Consider the following 19,889-nt stretch of genomic DNA (forward strand, 5'->3'; position numbering starts at 1 on the left):
GGGTATATTTCATTGCTGTAAATCTTCAGTTTACCCTGGGGAAAGCAGTAATATAAATTTTACCTTAAAATACACTGTTCATGGGGAGTGACTCCGTCAGTTAAGCATCCCACTCGTAGTATCAGCTCAGGTCATGATCTCATGGTTCCTGAGATACAGCCCGACATCAGGCTCCACATTAGGCTCTGTTCTGACAGCATGAAGCCTGCTGGGGATTCTCTCTCCCTCTCCATCCCTCTCTCTGCCCTCCCCCCACTTGCATGTGAGCGAACATGCTCACTCGCTCTCTCTCAAAATACATAAACATTTAAAAACATACACTTTTCATTATCTTCTAAAATGAAAACCTACTTACCACTCTGAGTGCTGAATGATAGGTAATAATTTTTTTTAATGTTTATTATTTTTGAGAGAGAAAGAGAGACAGAGAACAAGCAGGGGAGGGGGAGAGAGGGGGAGAGAGGGAGAGAGAGAGAGAGAGAGAGACAGACAGACAATCAGAAGCAGGCTCCATGCTGTAAGCTGTCAACATAGAACCTGACATAGGGCTGGAGCCCACAGCCTGTGAGATCATGATCTGAGCTGAAGTTGGCCACTTAACCCACTGAGCCACCTAGGCGCCCTGGTAATTTAATTAAGAAGTAACAGCTTCAAAACATTTTACATATACTAAACCAGTTACACTTCAATCCAACAAAGTAAGGATTCCCCATATTGTAGATGAGGAAACATACACAGAAAAGTAACACAAGATCACACAACTACTAAGTAGTAAAACAGGGATTTCAATTTGAGAAGTCTAGCTCAGAGTATCCTCTCTAGTGTAAATATTAAACAAACTGCCTCTTGAGTGCAATTTTTGTTCAAAACTGCTAACGTAGCTCTTCCCAACAAGTTAATTTTCGGTTTCCCTATATACGAATATTTTAAACATACTGAATAGGACAAACACAAATTCAAGTCTTATTTATAAGGAAAGGATCATCCAGTATCATCTAATCTACAGCCACATCATCTAAAAATACAATATATTTATAGCTTCTTGCTCTGGTATAATACTTAGAAGAGTGACTGCCACTCTTTTGATTTCACATGTTACCACTAACATTTTTCGGGGGGACTAGGAAGAGTTAGGTGAGTTAGGCACGTAAGGAAGTTAGGGAGGGGGAAAACCACATCAAAATCACCTTTTACTGCCTTCTAATATTACAAACCATCTGTTAAAAAAGGCAAAAGGTCTGGGCGCCTGTGTGGCTCAGTTGGTTAAGCATGTGACTTCGGCTCAGGTCATGATTTCATAGCTCATGGGTTCGAGCCCAGCATCGGGCTCTGGGCTGACAGCTGAGTCGGGACCCTGCTTTGGATCATTTGTCTCCCTCTCTCTCTGCCCTTTCCCTGCTCACACTCTGTCTCTCTCTCAAAACCAAATGAAACATTAAAAAAAAAATTTTTTTTTTTAAAGGCAAAAGGTCTAAGACCAACCTTTATATTCCTGCAAGTTCACTTTCTGACTGGCTATCACTTCCAAGGTCCCATCTCTAACCTGTCAGGTGAGACCCATGCCACCTCCCAACTCCACAAAATGGGCATGCTCATTTCCACAAACACACTTACATTAGGGAAAAAGGAAGAAAACAGAAAGGTAGTAAGCATAATTGTAATTGACCTATCAGGAAACCTCATGTGCAAGCTGGAAAAAAGGAAAAATGAGTCTCCGAAGTAGCCAAAACATCATAAGCAGAGGAGAATCAAAAGCAGTTAGACTGGACAGGGGATCACATGACCTCTGCAAACTAAGGAAATCATCATGCATACTCTGTATGCACCTGTGAAGTGCACATATCACCCATTAAACACTTAAGACCTGTCTTCTATACACCCAGCTCTGAAACTATCTTACTAGCCTAAGGTCTCTAGGTAGGTCACCTCAGCTCAGACACAAATCTGAATCATGTTCTTATTTGTAAAATGGAAATTAAGATGGCTGCCATGCTTAAAAGAGGAGTTGTGAAAAGATAAGTAGATGAAACACTTAAACAGATACTTCAAAAAAGAGGCTATTCATTCATTCATTTTTTTAAGTAAGCTCTACATTCACCATGGGGCTTGAACTCACAACTCCAAGATCAGCAATCATATGCTTCATCGACTGAGCCAGCCAGGTGCCCCTCAAATAAATATGTTCAAAGGTGTCCAACATCAATAGTCATCAGATAAATGCATATTAATACAATAGTGAGGTAACACTAGAATGGCTAAAATTCTTAAAGTATACCACCAGTTACAAATTTCTGACATGAAACTGAAGTCATATGAGCTAAAAATAAATAAATGGCATACTTCAGAATACTGACTATGTTATGTGGGGCACCTGGGTGGCTCAGTCAGTTGAGTGTCCGACTTTGGCTCAGATCCTGCTCTCGCGGTTCCTGAGTTCAAGCCCCACATCGGGCTCACTGGTGTTAGCACAGAGCCTGCTTTGGATCCTCTGTCTCCCCTCTCTACCCTTCCCCAGCTTGTGTTCTCTCAAAACTAAACAAACAAACAAACAAACAAACATTAAAAAAAAACACTGATTTTCAGAGGACAATGTCTGATCTGTGTCACACTGACCTTCTTAGGTTCAATCCCTAAACTAAATACAAATAAATATTTATTCACTATCAAGTAAAGCAACAGAGCCTCATTAGGCAATAATGTTAAAAAAAAAAAAAAAAAAAAAGTTCTTCCCCTTCCACCCTCAAGGGCATAGCACTACTAGGAAAACCGAAACATGTCTATGCTAGATTTAAGCAGAGTTTTTAGAAAAGAATGTTAAGATAATTCATCCCATGACATATGAAAGCAAAAGAAGCTGGTCAGATTACAATAAAAAATCCCTTTTAGTTCAAATGAACTAAATTCTGAGCCACTACAATTATCATGTTGCATGTGAAAATTAATAAATGCTTCATAAAAGAATATTTACTGACCAGAGTCTGAGAGTTTTTAGATACAATAAAAATTTCACTAGCAAACAAGTTTTTTTCATCCTATATCATTACTATCATTTAAAAATTCTATTAAATAGGGATATTGCACATAAGACAAATTTTCAATTTTTCATTTCTCTTCATACTTTTATAAAAGACCTATTAAATACAACTTCTGAGGATGCACTGAAAGTCAGTCAGAACTGTAAGTACTTCATGGGATCTTCAGTTTTCAACATTCCTTAACCAGAGGAAACTAAAGAAAATCCTCCTTGAATGGAACAGTGATGGCTGATACAAGCAAGTCTCAATGGTAAAGAAATAGAAGTGTTTCACAGGGTGTTGTAGGAGAGGTGCTTATCCTTCAGACACCAGCAGATATACGCTCATTAAAAAAAATAACGTTAAGGGTGGTCTAAAAGATGGGAGCAAAATTTATTACTCCAAAAGAAAACTGAAGGTGCCAATAAGCCAATGTGAAACTCAGCCCTAAAAAGGAAAGGATATGGGAAAAAGAGGAGCAACATCAAAATGTCTCAGGTTTCTAGAAATATTCTCAGCAATGGGGATTGACAAATATTGCTGATTGACAGATATCTGAAATAGGAAAGAAGACTATAGGTAAAAACATTTTTAAAAACTTTGTAAAAGACAAAGTGAAAAACCAAAAGGAGTCAGGAGGGAAAAGGCTAGATCTGGGGATAAAGGCAACCAAGGAAGGAAAAAAATAAATTTGAAAAAAAAATACATATCCTTAAGTTTTATTTTGATATTTAGGGGACAGATGCTCAGAATTATCAGTTGTCAAGTAACCAGACTTTGATATTCTATACTACACAATAAATAAGGTCTACTCTTTTAACACTCAAAACACCTTTACGTTTCTTTCATTTAAACAAAAAAAAAAGTGGCGTCGAGACACATCCACCTAAGAACACTTCTATGGTATTATGTTGTATATTCATTCACTTGTAGAAAAATTATTCTCTTGCCCTCTTGCCTTACTTTCAAACTATAATCTAAGTAAGCTTAGAACTAAATATTATTGTAAGGAATAAAAACATCTATTTTTAATTACCAACATCATCAATTCACATGAAACAAAAATTATAATGCCTTTTCTCTTAAATTCTAAGAGCATAAAAGAAATTTCCTTTTAGGATTTCACCACTCTGATCATAAACCCAAATGAAAGAACAAAGGCCAAAAACAGCTAAGACAGAGGAACTTGCCCAAGGCCACAGGCATTTCAATGTGGTATTGGTGCAGAATAGATAGAGAATAGTGTAGGACAGGAAGCAGAGACACAGACTTCATAAAAGGAAATGTACTGTAAGGAGAGAGTGTTTCCAAAGTCATGGGGAAAGGACAAACAATGCAATAAGTAGTGATTAGACAACTGATTGTTGCCTACTATAGACTGATTATCCAAATTCCTCCTCAGATCCTATGCAAAGATCAAGTCCAGGTGGATTAAAGACCTAACTATGAAAATCAAAACTCTAAACTTTCAGAAAAAATATGAGAAGATCCTTATAACCTAAGGGTACAGAAGGCTTTCTTTTTTTTTTTTTTTTTAAAGTTTATTATTTATTTTTGAGAGAGAAAGAGAGAAAGAGAGAAAGCAAGCAGGGGAGAAGCAGAGAAAGGGAGACAGAGGATCTGAAGCAGGCTCCGTGCTGTCAGCACAGAGCCCAATGCAGGGCTCGAACCCACGAACCGTGAGATCATGACCTGAGCTGATATTCCACGCTTAACTCACGGAGCCAGCCAGGTGCCCGGAGAAGGCTTTCTTCAAATAAGAAAAATGAGGGCATCTGGGTGGCTTAGTGTCAAACTTCAGCTCAGGTCATGATCTCACGGTTCCATGGGTTCAAGTCCCACTTGGGGCTCTGTGCTGACAGCTCAGAGCCTAGAACCTGTTTCAGATTCTGTGTCTCCCTCTGTCTCTGCCCCTCCCTCATTTGCACTCTTTCTGTCTCTCTCTCTCAAAAATAAACATTAAAATAAATTAACAATAAATTTAAAAAACAAGAAAAATGAAATCAGACAGTATCACTAAATTAAAACTTAGATTTTCAGGGCACCTGGGTGGCTCAGTTGGTTAAGCGTCCGACTTCAGCTCAGGTCATCATCTCATAGTGAGTTCAAGCCCCACGTCAAGCTCTGTGCTGACAGCTCAGAGCCTGGAGCCTGCTTCAGATTCTGTGTCTCCCTCTCTCTCTGCCCCTCTCATGCTCTGTCTCTCTCTGTCTCTCAATAATAAATAAACATTAAAAAATTTTTTAAAAATTAAACTTAGATTTTCTTAATAAAAGACATCAGAAAATAAAACACAACAAATTGAGATATACACCTGCAACTGACATAACCAACAAAAGATTAGGAGAGAATGTACAAGGAACTCTAAACTCAGTAAGAAAAAATAACCCAACAGAAAAATAAGTAACAAGCAGATAATGTATAGAAAACAGAATAACCACGAAATAGATGAAAAGATGCTCAACTTTACTAACAATGAAGTTGAAATGAAATGAAAACACTGCCTACCCTATTTCACACCCATCAAATGGAAATAAATTTTAAAAAATATGGCAATACCCAGTGTTTGTAATGATGTGGAACAAGAACGAACTTCACTACCACTGCAGGTGGTAGTAAAATCTCCCACAAGCACTTGGAAAGGCAGTTCTACACTAATATTTTGCAAGTTTTCACTATCTAAACTTTAATTAAGGCATTCCCCTTCAAGACACAATCCCTAGACAATCTCTCACTCATGTAAACAAGAAAACATGAGTAAGAGCCTTTACTGCACTGTTGTCTATAGGAAAAATGGAAAAAACTTCATGTCCATTAATAGGAGAATGAACAAATAATGTGGTACATTTGTACAGTGGAATATTACACAACTATTAAAATTAATGGAAGTAGAGCAATAAATATCAACAGAAATAATCGACAAAAATGCTGAGGTGCATTCACAAAATGCAAATAACAAAGAATGACACTTTTTATAAAGTTTACAAACAAATAAAATACATACAGTATATTTGTATGTATATTATAACTTTTTGGAGTGTTTAACTCTGAGAAGGAAGGAAAAAGAATTGGATCAGGTAGCTACTAAATACACCAGAGAAATTAAACTCTATCAGAAATTTTTCTTAAAAAAAAAAAGTGTATAAAATATTAGGCTGGACAGAGTTGGCTGATAGGAAAAGGACTTTATGTCATAACCTATACTTTATGTCATAACCTATACTTTATGTTAAAATACATTAATTAAAATTTATAACTATCTGAAAGCTTAACGCTGTAAGCAAAATACAGAATGAAATTGGCTGTTAAAGCTACCATTCTCATCCATAAGCAAAAAAATTTTTAATTGTAAGTTTTTGCAAAGATCACAGCAACCTCACTGTGTTCAAGCAAGTATGTTAATAAGTATGTAAATGTTATAAATTTGAACATATTAAGTAAATTGTATTATAGGAATACTATCCATTTTTTATGTAAACATTTTTTTTTTAATTTTTTAATGTTTGTTTATTTTTGAGAGAGAGAGAGAGACAGAGCGTGAGCAGGGGAGGGTCAGAGAGAGGGAGACACAAAATCTGAAGCAGGCTACAGGCTCTGAGCTATCAGCACAGAGCCCAACGCTGGGCTCGAAATCACACACTGTGAGATCAGGTGAAGTCAGAAGCTTAACAGACTGACCCACCCAGGCGACCCTCTTTTTTTTTTTTTTTTTTTTAAAGTAAGCTCTATGCCCAACCTCGGGCTTGAACTCAGGACCCCCAGATAAAGAGTTGCATGCTCCACCCACTGAGCCAGCCAGATGCCCCTATAAGCATTTCTTATAAAACTTCACTGGAGAAGATTCCATGACCAAAAGCCCAAGTTACCTCATGGTCAAGCTCGTCTAACACAAATGAAAGAAACAGCAATATGTGCATTCAAATGTCACTTTAAAAAGTCTACTTTTAAAACGAAAGTTCGCCCTTCAATGCACTGTGTCAGAAGCATTTTACAGAGGTAGAATTTGAGCTCAGCTTTGTGAGACACAAGTTAGTGTATCTGTAAGGGAGGCAATACCAAGGTTGTTGAAAAAAGAAAAAGGTGGGGTGCCTGGGTGGCTCAGTCGGTTAAGTCTCTGACTTCGGCTCAGGTCATGATCTCATGGTTCGTGAATTTGAGCCCTGCGGTAGGCTCTGTGCTGACAGCTCAGAGCCTGGAGCCTGCTTCGGATTCTGTGTCTCCCTCTCTCTCTGCCCCTCCCTCCCTCCCTCTCTCTCTCTCTTTCTCTCTCTCTCAAAAGTAAAGATAAAAAAAAGAAAAGAAAAAGGCTATCACTGAATAGTAAATGGTACCAAGGCAAAGAATGGCAAAAAAAAAAAGAAAAAAAGAAAAAGAAAAAGGTTGTCTGGCTTGAGTATCAAGAAAAAGGATGTCCAAGTAAGAACCAGACGTGGAGAGTAGAACAGACGTCCTGACTTGGGAAGCAATGTAGGGAAACTGAGAAAATCGGTACAAAATATAAGGAAATGACATCTTCCTTTTTAACACTAACCACTCAATCCTCCTACTGTGGCTCTGTCCCTCATGTTTCACTCTCCCCTTGGAATTCCCTCACAATGGCTGCCCCAACCAGGCTCCACCTCAAGAACCCTTACGCACCTTGGGGGTGACCGAGGATGGTGGCATGTGTGTGGATATATTTTTTTCTTCAGCCCAGCTTCAAGGGAATTTTACGGAACAAAAAATAAATGCAGATTTGAAGAAATCCAATAAAATATTTAAAGATCTCTAATGCTACGACAGCTAACATACCCTTCAGGGTTTATAGGATCTGACTCCAAGAAAAAAATAGGAACCTGCCAAAGATCCTTCCTTCCTAGGCTTTGGCCTGCTTCCATCTGACAAGTCATTTACCATCGACAACTTATGAATGCCTTCGTAGACATTCTGACCCACTACAGCTTTTTCTCAAGGTCTGAGGAAAGAATTTCTTCCCCACATGAATAATGTCAGAAAGAATTCTCAACCTCCAGTGAAACTGCACCTACAAAAGGAATGTAGTTTCATCTCTAAAAACCCTTAATTATAAAATGACCATATACAATTCTGCAGGCAGAACTGCTGTCAGGAAAGGAGTGGGGGAGAGAGAGAATAATGTCAACACCTTTACAGAGAAAGCATGTGCCTGAAAAGTCCTTGCTGTCTCTTCAGGGAAGTTGACTTTTAAAGAAAAAAGGAATGTAAAGCATCTTGTGTATTTCTAGCACTGTATTTATCACACTATATGACAATTATCTTTTTATACGTGTATGTATCCTCCATTAGACTGAGAGTTCCTCGAGGGCAGGGATTTTTGTGTCCCCAGAACTTAACACAAATCTGAAACACAGTAATCACTCAATGCCTGTGTGCTGAATGCAAAGTGAACAAAAGAATGACAAAGGAAATAAATATGAACAAAAGAATGACAAAAAAATCTGACTGAATCACAAAGGGTAAGTGAAAAGGCAATGACACTGCAAAGGAACATATTCCTGTAGACATTTTAAATTAAATAATAACTTTCTTATATTACTTAACTATTTCAAATTTAAAAGAGATTTAACTTCTGAAAAATGTGATATATAACTTTTCTTCTGTGATACAGAGTTAAGGGCAATTTAAACTCCTTCCTATTTCATTCCACTTTTTCTTCTAATTCCATTCATTTGTCTAACAGAAGTTACCGGTGGGCCTTGATCAAACTTGCTTTTACTATCAAACTGACTTTTGGACAGTGACTTCAATCATACTTAAACTAACAAGGACTTGAAGCTCTGGTTGGTGGCACTGCCCATGAAATGATCTCTACACAGCAGTGGTTTTTGTTTGAACAGCAGTGCCTCTTTTACTACAGGGGCATTAAACTGTGATCCACTAAGACATTCAGGGACATCAAGAGTCACTGAGGGGAAGGGTTAGGAAGGCAAAACAGGCAGAGCAACTCCGCCCACTTCTACCAGTTTTCAAACAGAAAACAATAGGCTTCCGGGAAAGATTTCCCTTGAAGAAAGAGTTCTACAGATTTTCAAGTCAGAAAATAATTTGTCTTATTCTATTTTGACTTGTTTTATTTCACTAAGACAAAACGAAAGTCTTCAAATCAGCAATAAAAAGGAGAGGTCTCACTGGAACAACAGAAGACGTCCTTAGGTGTTCCTAAAAGCAGAGCCTGTGAGCCTCGACCTGATGCTTCCTAGATTTATGCCAGTCACCTGTGTTAATCCACCAAGAAAAAAAGCTGAAAGAAATTATGGAAATACATATTTGAAGACTATATAAGGGTCAAAAGATAATCATAAATTTTTTAGGTCTCTAGGAATAGAAGAAGGTTCTAACATACATTGTATTTGACTTTTGAACATGTTTTTGGAATCACATAACACACCAAAATAGGGCACTTTCTATTAAGTCTACTCATCATTAGAAAAACGTAACTGAGGGGCGCCTGGGTGGCGCAGTCGGTTAAGCGTCGACTTCAGCCAGGTCACGATCTCGCGGTCCGTGAGTTCGAGCCCCGCGTCGGGCTCTGGGCTGATGGCTCAGAGCCTGGAGCCTGTTTCCGATTCTGTGTCTCCCTCTCTCTCTGCCCCTCCCCCGTTCATGCTCTGTCTCTCTCTGTCCCAAAAATAAATAAACGTTGAAAAAAAAATTAAAAAAAAAAAAAAGAAAAACGTAACTGAAAAGGTGGCTCACCGCTTTGATGTGCTGTATTCTACGTGACTGGCAATTTTCAGCCATGGGTTTTTCCATTCCACTAAGTCCTAAAACTCGACCTAGGGTTCTGTTAACTCCTGCTACAGAAATATGTACGTGGCCAGTTTATTTTACTGTTTTTCTCATTCCACAATCACTAAAGACAGCAGCAGCACTCTTACAACTCCAACAAATAAAATAGTAGTTGTTCTGATCTGTTTTGACATTCTAGGGTTTTCCTTTTCATACCCTAAGACACAGCATCTCGTAGCACTTGCGCCGTCCATGGATAGAGAGTAACACTCCCAAGCATTGTAAATAAATCCCGAAGCTATGCTATCAGAGCTTGGATGCGTTTGTATATGAGTGAGGTGAAATGGGTTTCTCCTATTGAACGGAGGCAAGTCGAGGTCCCTAGTGCTGCGCTGCCTCAGACAGCTGGGTCTGTCCACTGCTGCACCATCTCAAAGTCGGGGGTGAGGGGTGGGGGGAACGGTAATGAACCAACTATAGAGGGAGCAGGAAGTTTGTATCATACACTCCGCAATTGCTTAATTAGTCCAGTCCCCTGCGAGCCACAGGCTCTTCCCTATTCCTGCGATTGGCAAAGGGAAATAACCTCTTTTTCAGGGTGTCCAATCTCAGGTAAGAGATACTCTCCAGGCTGCCAGCGACGCGCCAAGGTAGCCCCACTGAAACGTCCCCGCGACTAGGCAGCGGCGCCGCCCCCTTCTCTCCCTTTGCTTGGCTTTCCAGTCCTCGGAGTCGCCACCGCCCACTTTCTAGCACGACAAACAGCGTCCTGTGCGCGGGCCCAGCACTTACCCACGTCTTGCTCGAAGGGGTTTGCAGTGAACAGAGACATCTTGCCGGTGCCCGAGCCCTAAACGCTGTGGTCTGGCCGAGGCTCGGCGGCTGCTCCGAGCTGGGTGACCCGCGGCTGCCGCTTCCTAGACGGCTCCGCTCCGACCGCGTCCTCGCACTTCCGCCACCGCCACTGTCCGGCCCCCGCCTGACAGGCCAGCTGCCGATTTGCACTCCACCCCCTCGCTCCGGCCTAACTCCCCTCCCGGAACGAGGTCCCGCCGGCGCGGGGATTCTTTCAGCGCACCTGTCGCCTCCGCCTCTCAGGAAGAGGCAGCAGCCCTGTCCCAGACTTTCGTGGGGGGTCAGGCGGCCGCCGCGGCCACCTTTCCATCGCTAGGACCCCGGCAAGCCACGGAGCAGGGGACCTTCGGGGCCGGAAGTTGTCGCGCCTAGAACTGGGCAACCCTAGAGGCCCGGAAGCAGCTGTGCGTGCGGAGACACCCGGAGGGCCGCGGTGTTGCCGGATTTTCCGCCTTTGGAGTCTCTAGTTCTCGCTAATTTAATTCGTTCCTAAGCTGCAGCCTAGTCCCTCGAGGGCGGACCAGTGGCTGCGTTCGCGTCACAGTCCCGTTGCCCTGGAAATGGATGGAGCCTCCGCGCCTAACCCCTGCTGGAATAACCCTCCTGGAAATCGGTGGTGGACCTATGGCTCTGTGGGGGCTCCCTAACTTTTCGCTTTCCATCGTGTTCTCTGAACACGTGATCACACTGCTTGACTCTGGGAATCCAAAGACGAATGAGGCACACACTCCCTGTTTTCAAGTTGCAGACAGTTTTGTAGGGCTAGTGTATAGCTTACACAAGACCGTGTATTACGATCCTAATAGAGGGGTCACAAACTCAAATATCCATAGGAGCCAGCCAGATACTTAGGTGAATGTAAAAGTGCAAGCATGCTTCCCAACCACACACTCCCTATCCCTCGTACCCCTGCTTTCTTTCTCTGTAGCATTTATCACTTTCTAATAATTTACGTAATTACTATGTTTTCTGTCTCTCCTCTTTAGAATACAAACTCCGTTACCAGTTTTGTTGACTGCATTATCCCCAGCATCCAATACAGTGTCTGGCAAGTAATGGGTGCTCAATAAGTACTTTTCGAATGTACTTGTGACTATCCAACTGAACAGTACATATCTAAAGATGGCAGCTGCTAGTAAACTTTAGCCATTTGTTGCAGTGTGGGCCCCACTAGAACTTAAATGATTTTAAAATGTTTAGAATTACTTTCACATTTTAACAATGGGTCAAACAAAACCATTTTACAACCTTTAGTATAAAGAGGATGTATAGAAGAGTGAATCCGTGCACATGGAATACTTCAGAACAGTGGTTGCACATACTATAAAGATAGGTGCACAAATAAACATTTGTGCTGGTTTTCAAAAACTGAATTTAGGATATTAAAGATATGTTTGGAGACTCTGTAGATGGATTTGTCTAGGATTAAGACTTAGTGTTGGAAGGGAAAACTAGGTAAAGAGGAAATAGATTTGTAAGAGCCTTAAAGAAGCTAAGATTTTAATTTTAGCCTATAAGACACTAAATACTCATTTAATGATTTTGAGCAGCAGAGTAACATGCGAAAGAGAGTTCCTGGATAGTAATCTGACATCAGCATGCATGATGTATTTAAAGAAGCAGACCCTGGCAGAACAGTTTCGGAGGCTATGGCAGCACTTGAAAGCCATTAGAAGAGGTACTGTAGAGGAGCTCGTGTTGAGACAGGAAGGAGCACAGGGCTGAGGATTAGCAGTGGAAAGCATTAACATTTTAAAGACAGTCCTCTGCATCTTTAAGAGCAAGCATATCCAAGAATCTATAGGTATTTATCTTTCTCTGGGTGTCCTCAGTCTCTTTGTGAATTCCTCCAATTAACAAATTTCCTAATGGTCACTAAGAGCCAGACTGTGTTAGAAACGAGAGGATACAAAGATTGTCTGTTGCTACTTCACCTAATGAAGTTATTGAGGAATTAAAAGATACGTTCGTGACTGCTCACAAATTCTGGTGCGTAAAGAAATGCAACTTTTTCATTTTTCTATAATGCAGCCTCTTTTGAGGCCCCTAACAGGGGCTCCCTGATAACAGAAAATGATCTTATCAATTTCAGTTCAATTCAGTACTTTAGTTTTCTTGGTTATTTTGGGTTTACACTCAACAAATATATAATATCCTGACCTCAGACCACTTTCCCTGAGCATATACCAAATCCATCCCCAGCCATGTGTGTTCTTCCAGTTCTGCCAGTAAATGTTTGGTGAAGAATCCTTTTTCTTTCAAAACAGGGACAGTACTTCCCCAGTAAGACCATAATGAGAGCTGACCCTAGTTACTGGTCTAGAAACACTGGAGATGGTTGAGGCAAATCTCAAAAAGGGAATCTAACATCTTGGAAGGCATCTTCATAAGGTGAGACTTCTGTGTGGTCTTCAAAACGAGGTCACTATTCTGTAGCAAGGGTGAGTGTCCCTAGTCCAGAGGACTAAGGTTAATCTATCCACTAAAATTTCTCAAGAGTATCCACCCAGGTATCTCCATCCTAGGTCTTAGGGTGTCAGGGTCTCAGTCTTCTCCCTTCGGAGCCCTGACTTTAATTTAGGAGATATGCGGTGGGTTTCTGAATTCAACCTTCTTCTAAATTCTGCAACTCTCAGAGTCAGGTCCTGAGTTTAATTTTTTTTTTTTTTTTTTTTAACTATCATCTGCCCCTCTGGCTATAGTAAATAAAGCACTCTCATCCCCCCTCCTCATTTTTTTCTTTGTGTTTCAGTTGGATAATCTCTCCCTCTTTCTCTGATGAATGGTATATTCTTTTCCATGAATTTCCAAAGCATTTTGTGTTATTTTTTAAAATAATTTTTTTTATTTTGGAATAATTTTAAATTTACAAAAAAGTTACAAAGATAGTATAGAGAGTTCTCATTTACCCCTCATCCTGTTTCTCCTATTGTTAAGATCTTATGGTTCCATGATACGTTTGTCAAAACTAAGAAACTAACATTGGCTCATTGCTATTAACTAAACTCCAAACTTTATTTGCACTTTCCCAATGTTTACATTAATGTCCTCTTTTTTTCCCCAGGTATGTCAGGGTTCCCCAAGACCATCCCAATTTCAAAGACTTGCCAGGACTCAAGAGTCAACATGTAGTCATCCTCATGACGATGATTTATTACAGTGAAAGGATTAAAAAACACAATCAGCAAAGAGAAATGGTACATGGGGTGAAGCTCATTGCAGATTCAATGCCTAGGATTTTTATTAGGGCTAGTCACACAGGCACCCTCTAGCTAACATGCACCCAAATTTCTAGACTCTCAGAAGGAAAGCAGGTGTTCTGCATAAACCGTGTTGTTTCTATAGTTTAGGTGCTGTGAGTCATTCTTATAAGGGAATTGTGGGAGTTCTCCCAAAAATCTAAGCTCCCAGACACTAGCCAAGGACCAACCTTGCAAGCAGGCCTTTTATAAGGATAGCAATCTCAAGACTACAATATTATCTCTTTTCTGCATACCAAGGTACCACATATCATTTAGTGGCCATGCCTCCATAGTTGTCTCTGGTTTGTGGCAATTTATTAGTCTTGCTTTTCATGACCTTGATAGCCTTGAGGAGTGCTGATCAGATATCCTGCAGAGTGTCCCCGAATTGAAGTTTGTCTCATGTCTTTTTTGTGCTTAAATAGGCATTACAGGGTTTTGGAAAGAATACCTCTGAGGTGAGGTATCCTCATCACATTATTGTAGGGGGTACATGATGTCCACATGATTTCTGGTGATGGTAGCTGTTCAGCACTTGGTAAATGTACCAGCTGCCAAGTTCTTCCACTTTATAATTAATAGTTTTCTCTTTCCATACTCTATTCTTAGGAAGCAGGTTACTGATGGGGTACTGGGTGGCTCAGTCGGTTAAGCATTCGACTTCGGCTCATGTCATAATCTTGCAGTTCATGAGTTGAAACCCCGCATCCAAGCCTTGCCTAGGGCTCTGTGCTGACAGCTCAGAGCCTGGAGCCTGCTTCCGATTCTGTGTCTCCCTTCCTCTCTCTCTCTCTCTCTCTCTCTCTCTCTCTCTCTCTCAAAAATAAATAAACCTTAAAAAACATTTTTTAAATTTAAATTTAAAGGAAGCAGATTACTGAGTCTAGCCCATCCTTAAAGGGAAGAGAGGGAATTAAGCCTTACTTTCTGTAAAGGTGAATATCTAAATATATTATTAGAATTCTCCTGTAAGGAAAATGTGTCTCTTTTCTCCTATATATGTATTAAATTGTTTAATTATGTCCAGGATGAACTCATGTATTTTATAGTTTGAGTTGAAATCCAATAATATGTTTTGTTATTATTGTTGCTGTCTTGTTTGGTTTTGCTCAAATTGTTCCAGCTTTGGTCACTGGGGGCTCTTCTTTTTTTTTTTTTTTTTTTTTTTTTTAATTTTCTTTTAACGTTTATTTATTTTTGAGACAGAGAGAGACAGAGCATGAACGGGGGAGGGGCAGAGAGAGAGGGAGACACAGAACCCAAGGCAGGCTCCAGGCTCTGAGCCATCAGCCCAGAGCCCAACGCGGGGCTCGAACTCACGGACCGTGAGATCGTGACCTGAGCTGAAGTCGGACGCTTAACCGACTGAGCCACCCAGGCGCCCCACTGGGGGCTCTTCTAAATGACTTCTAAGTCCCCCCCATTTTTTTTTTGAGAATTTCTTTACTTTCTGGTACTACAATGCTTCAGGCTCATCTTGTATTTTTCTCTGCCTCAGTCTTAGATGCAACCATTTCTCAAAGGAACCCAGGTTCTGAAAGTCTCTTTAAAGGCTGCCATAGATAATTTCTAGCCTTTATGATATGCTTTGAGTAGATATCTGGCTAACCTGAGCTTGTCATTTCCTGCAGCACATTAATTGCAATTAATAATAATCAACCAACTCCACAGTACTTATAATTGTCTTCATCTTTCTCAACTGCTAGTTAGAGCTATTATAAAACCAGTGCATGCCCTTCACCTATGCTTAACCCCAATTTACCATGGTCTTAGTAATTGTGATGGTACAGAGGTAGTTCTCAAATTTGGCATCCATCAGAACCAGCTGGTGGGGGTTGTTAAAAACACAAATTACTGGACCCTATCTCATAGTTTCTGATTTAGTAAGTCTTTTGTGGAGCACAACCTAACCCCTAAGCAGACAAATATAAAACCCTCCCGCTACAGACCTATTTTCTTCAGTTTCTTTTACTTAGCATATCATGTCTGGCTTTCAGCCAATAATTACAAAATTACAATTTGTACTGAAAGACAAAACCAACACAAAACAGTAGAAAGAGCAAGCATTAGAACCAGACTCAGACATGGCAGGGATGTTAGACATTTCTTAAACTCACAGATTCTTCAGCCATGTCCAGGCTATTGATGACCCCATTAAAAACATTATTTTCTGTACAGTATTTTCGATATTTAGTATTTCCTTTTGATTCTTTCTTCGGGTTTCTGTTTCTTTGCTAACATTACCCATCTGTTCTTTTTTTAAATTATAGTTGACATATAATATTATATTAGTTTTAGGTGTACAACACAGTGATTTGACAATTACATTTGACCTTTGAATAACATGGGGCTTAGGGGTGCTGACACCCTGCAGAGTCAAAAGTCCACGTATAACTTTTGACTCCCTATAAACTTAACTACTAATTGCATTCTGTTGACCAAGGCCTTACCAATAACATAAACAGTTGATTAACACATATTTGGTATTTTATATATACATTATGTGTTGTATTCTTACAATAAAACCAGAGAAAAGAAAATACTATTAATAAAATCATAAAGAAAAGAAAATATCTTTACACTTCTGTACTGTAAAAAAAATCTGCATGTAAGTGTACCCATGCAGTTCAACTCATGTTGTTCAAGGGTCAACTATATATCCATTACAAAATGCTCACCACTGTTAAGTGTAGTTACCATCTGATTTACCCATCTGCTCTTGCATGACAACTCAGAGCCTGGAGCCTGCTCCATTAGCACCTTTACATATTAATATAGTTAATTTAAATCCTGGTATGATAATTCTAATATCTCTGCCATATCTGGGTTTAGTTCTTTTAAAAAAAAATATTTATCTTGGGGGGGTGGGAGGGGCAGAGAGAGAGAGAAGAAAGAGAGAATACCAAGCAGTCTCCACACCATTATGTGGAGCCCGATGCAGGGCTCAATCTCGGGAACTGTGAGATCATGACCTGAACCAAAATCAAGAGTAAGACACTTAACCCACTGAGTCACTCAGGTGCCCCTGAGTTTAGTTCTGATGCCTATTTATCTGGTTAAGGGTTAGGCTGTGTTTATTGTTTGCTGTAACTGTAGGTGTTAGAGACTAACTTTCTTCTGATGTGCTTGTTTTTGTCTCCCCTGTTGTCTTTGGGTTGGTTCCTGAGAGACTTTTTTAATGCATTTATTTAAGTGTAATTGACATACATTATATTGGTTTCAGGTATACAACATAATTATTCGAATTTGTGTACATTGCAAAATAATCACCACAATAAATCTAGTTAACATCTGTCAGCATACAAAGTTACATATTTTTTCTTGTGATGAGAAATATTTTGAGATTTACTTTTTTTGCAGTTTTTAAATTTACAATACGATATTATTGATTATAGTCATCATGCCATATATATATATATATATATCCATGACTTACTTATTTTATAACTGAAATTTTATACCTCTTAATCCCTTTCACCTATTCTGCCTGCCCCCTACAACTATCAGTTTTCCTTTTTTTTAGAGTAATATTTGATTTTAATTTTTATTTATTTTTCTTTTTTCCCCCTTTTTTTAAATTTAAATTTTAGTTAGTTAACATACAGTGTAATATTGGTTTTGGGAATAGAATTCAGTGATTCATCAGTTACATACACTACCCAGGGCTTATCACAAGTGCCCTACTTAGTACCCATCACCCATCTAGCCCATCTCCCACCCACTTCCCTCCATTAACTCATAGTTTGTTCTTTATCATTAAGATAAAGATTGTGTTTTGTTTCCCTTTCTTCTCTTTTTTCCCCACCTTCCCATATGTTCATCTGTTTTGTTTCTTAAATTCCATATATGAGTGAAATCATATGGTATTTGTCTTTCTCTGATTGACTTATTTTGCTTAGCATAATACATTCTAGCTTGATCTAGTTCTGTGAAAAATGCTATTGGTATTTTGATGGGGATTGTATTAAATGTGTAGATTGTTTTGGTTAGTATAGACATTTTAATAATATTTGTTTTTCCAATCTATGAGCATGGAATGTCTTACCATTTCTTTGTGTCACCTTCAATTTCTTTCATTGTTGTTTTATAGTTTTCAGAGTACAGATCTTTCACCTCTTTGGTTAAGTTTTTTCCCATGTGTTTTACTATTTTTGTTACAATTGTAAATGGGATTTTTAAAATTAATTTTACTTTCTGTGGTTTCATTATCAGTGTATAGAAATGAAATATATTCCTCAACAGAGATACTGTGTCCTACAACTTTACTGAGTTGATTTATCAGTTCTAGTAGTGTTTTCATGGAGTCTTTAGGGTTTTCCATATATAGTATCATGTTATCTGTGAAGAGTGGAAGTTTTACTTCTTTCTTAACAATTTGAATGTCTTTTTTGTTTGTTTGTTTGCTGTGCCTAGGACTTCCAGTACTGTGGTGAATAAGAGTGAGTAAACATGGTAAGAGTGAACATCCTGTCTTGTTCCTGACCGTAGGGGCAAGCTCTCAGTTTTTCCTCATTGAATATGATGTTCAGTGTGAGTTTTTCATATATGGCCTTTATTATGGCCTCTACACCTACTTGGTTGAGGTGGGTTTTTTTGTTGTTTTGTTTTGTTTTTAGTAAGCCCTACTGCCCAATGTGGGGGTTAAAATCATGACACTAAGATCAAGGGTCATATGCTGTACCATCTGAGCCAGCCAGGTGCCCCTTGTTGAGGGTTTTATTTTTTTTAATCATGAATAGATGTTGTACCTTGTTAAGTGTTTTTTCTGCATCTATTGAAATGATCATATGCTTTTTATCCTTTCTCTTATTGATTAGATGTATCACATTGATTGATTTGTGATTATTGAACCAACTTTACATCCTTGAATAAATCCCATTTGATCATGGTGAATGATTTTTAATGTATTGTTGGGTTAGGTTTGCTAGTGTTTTTTTGAGGATTTTTGCATCTATGTTCATCAGAGTATCGGCCTATAGTTCTCCTTATTTGTGGTGTCTTTATCTGTTGTTGTTTTTTTTTTTAATTTTTTTTTAACGTTTATTTATTTGTGAGACAGAGAGAGACAGAGCATGAACGGGGGAGGAGCAGAGAGAGAGGGAGACACAGAATCGGAAGCAGGCTCCAGGCTCTGGGCCATCAGCCCAGAGCCCGACGCGGGGCTCGAACTCATGGACCGCGAGATCGTGACCTGGCTGAAGTCGGACGCTTAACCGACTGAGCCACCCAGGCGCCCCTATCTGGTTTTGATATCAGGGTAATGCTGGCCTTATAGAATGAATTTGGAAGATTTCCTTCCTCTTGTATTTTTTGGAATAGTTTGAAAACCATAGGTATTAACTCTTCTTTAAATGTTTGGTATAATTCACCTGTTAAGCCATATGGTCCTGGACTTTTGTTTGTTGGAAGTTGTTTGATTGCTGATTCAATTTCATTGCTGGCAATCAGTCTGTTCAAATTTTCTATTTCTTCCTCATTCACTTTTTTTTTATAACGTTTATTCATTTTTGAGAGACAGAAAGGGACAGAGCATGAGTGGGGGAGGGGCAAAGAGAGAGAGGGAGTCACAGTATCCAAAGCAGGCTCCAGGCTCAGAGCTGTCAGCAGAGCTGACAGAGCTGCAGGTGTCTTTAGCTGCAACCCACGAACCGCGAGATCATGACCTCAGCCAAAGTCGGGCGCTTGGGGCGCCTGGGTGGCGCAGTCGGTTAAGCGTCCGACTTCAGCCAGGTCACGATCTCGCGGTCCGTGAGTTCGAGCCCCGCGTCAGGCTCTGGGCTGATGGCTCAGAGCCTGGAGCCTGTTTCCGATTCTGTGTCTCCCTCTCTCTCTGCCCCTCCCCCGTTCATGCTCTGTCTCTCTCTGTCCCAAAAATAAATAAAACGTTGAAAAAAAAAAAATTCAAAGTCGGGCGCTTAACCGACTGAGCCACCCAGGCGCCCCCTTCCTGATTCACTTTTGGGAGGTTATATGTTTCTGGGAATGTATCCATTTCTTCTAGGTTCTCCAATACGTTGGCATTTAATTTTTC

The 19,889-nt window shown here is 39.7% G+C and overlaps 1 protein-coding gene across 4 annotated transcripts in view; it reads right to left on the reverse strand.

The window, feature by feature from the left end:
• The window catches only part of STAM2 (signal transducing adaptor molecule 2), a 55,557-nt gene extending 41,772 nt beyond the window's left edge, over positions 1-13,785 (reverse strand). For all 4 annotated transcript variants that reach the window (XM_045479836.1, XM_045479835.1, XM_045479832.1 and 1 more), the window contains exon 1: positions 10,554-13,785. In XM_045479836.1, the coding sequence (XP_045335792.1) occupies positions 10,554-10,593 (40 nt within the window). In that variant the 5' untranslated portion in view covers positions 10,594-13,785. The remainder of the gene's footprint in view (positions 1-10,553) is intronic.
• Positions 13,786-19,889: the final 6,104 nt, after the last annotated feature.

This window comes from Leopardus geoffroyi, chromosome C1, assembly GCF_018350155.1.
Source record: "Leopardus geoffroyi isolate Oge1 chromosome C1, O.geoffroyi_Oge1_pat1.0, whole genome shotgun sequence".
Classification (NCBI taxonomy): Eukaryota; Metazoa; Chordata; class Mammalia; order Carnivora; family Felidae; genus Leopardus; species Leopardus geoffroyi.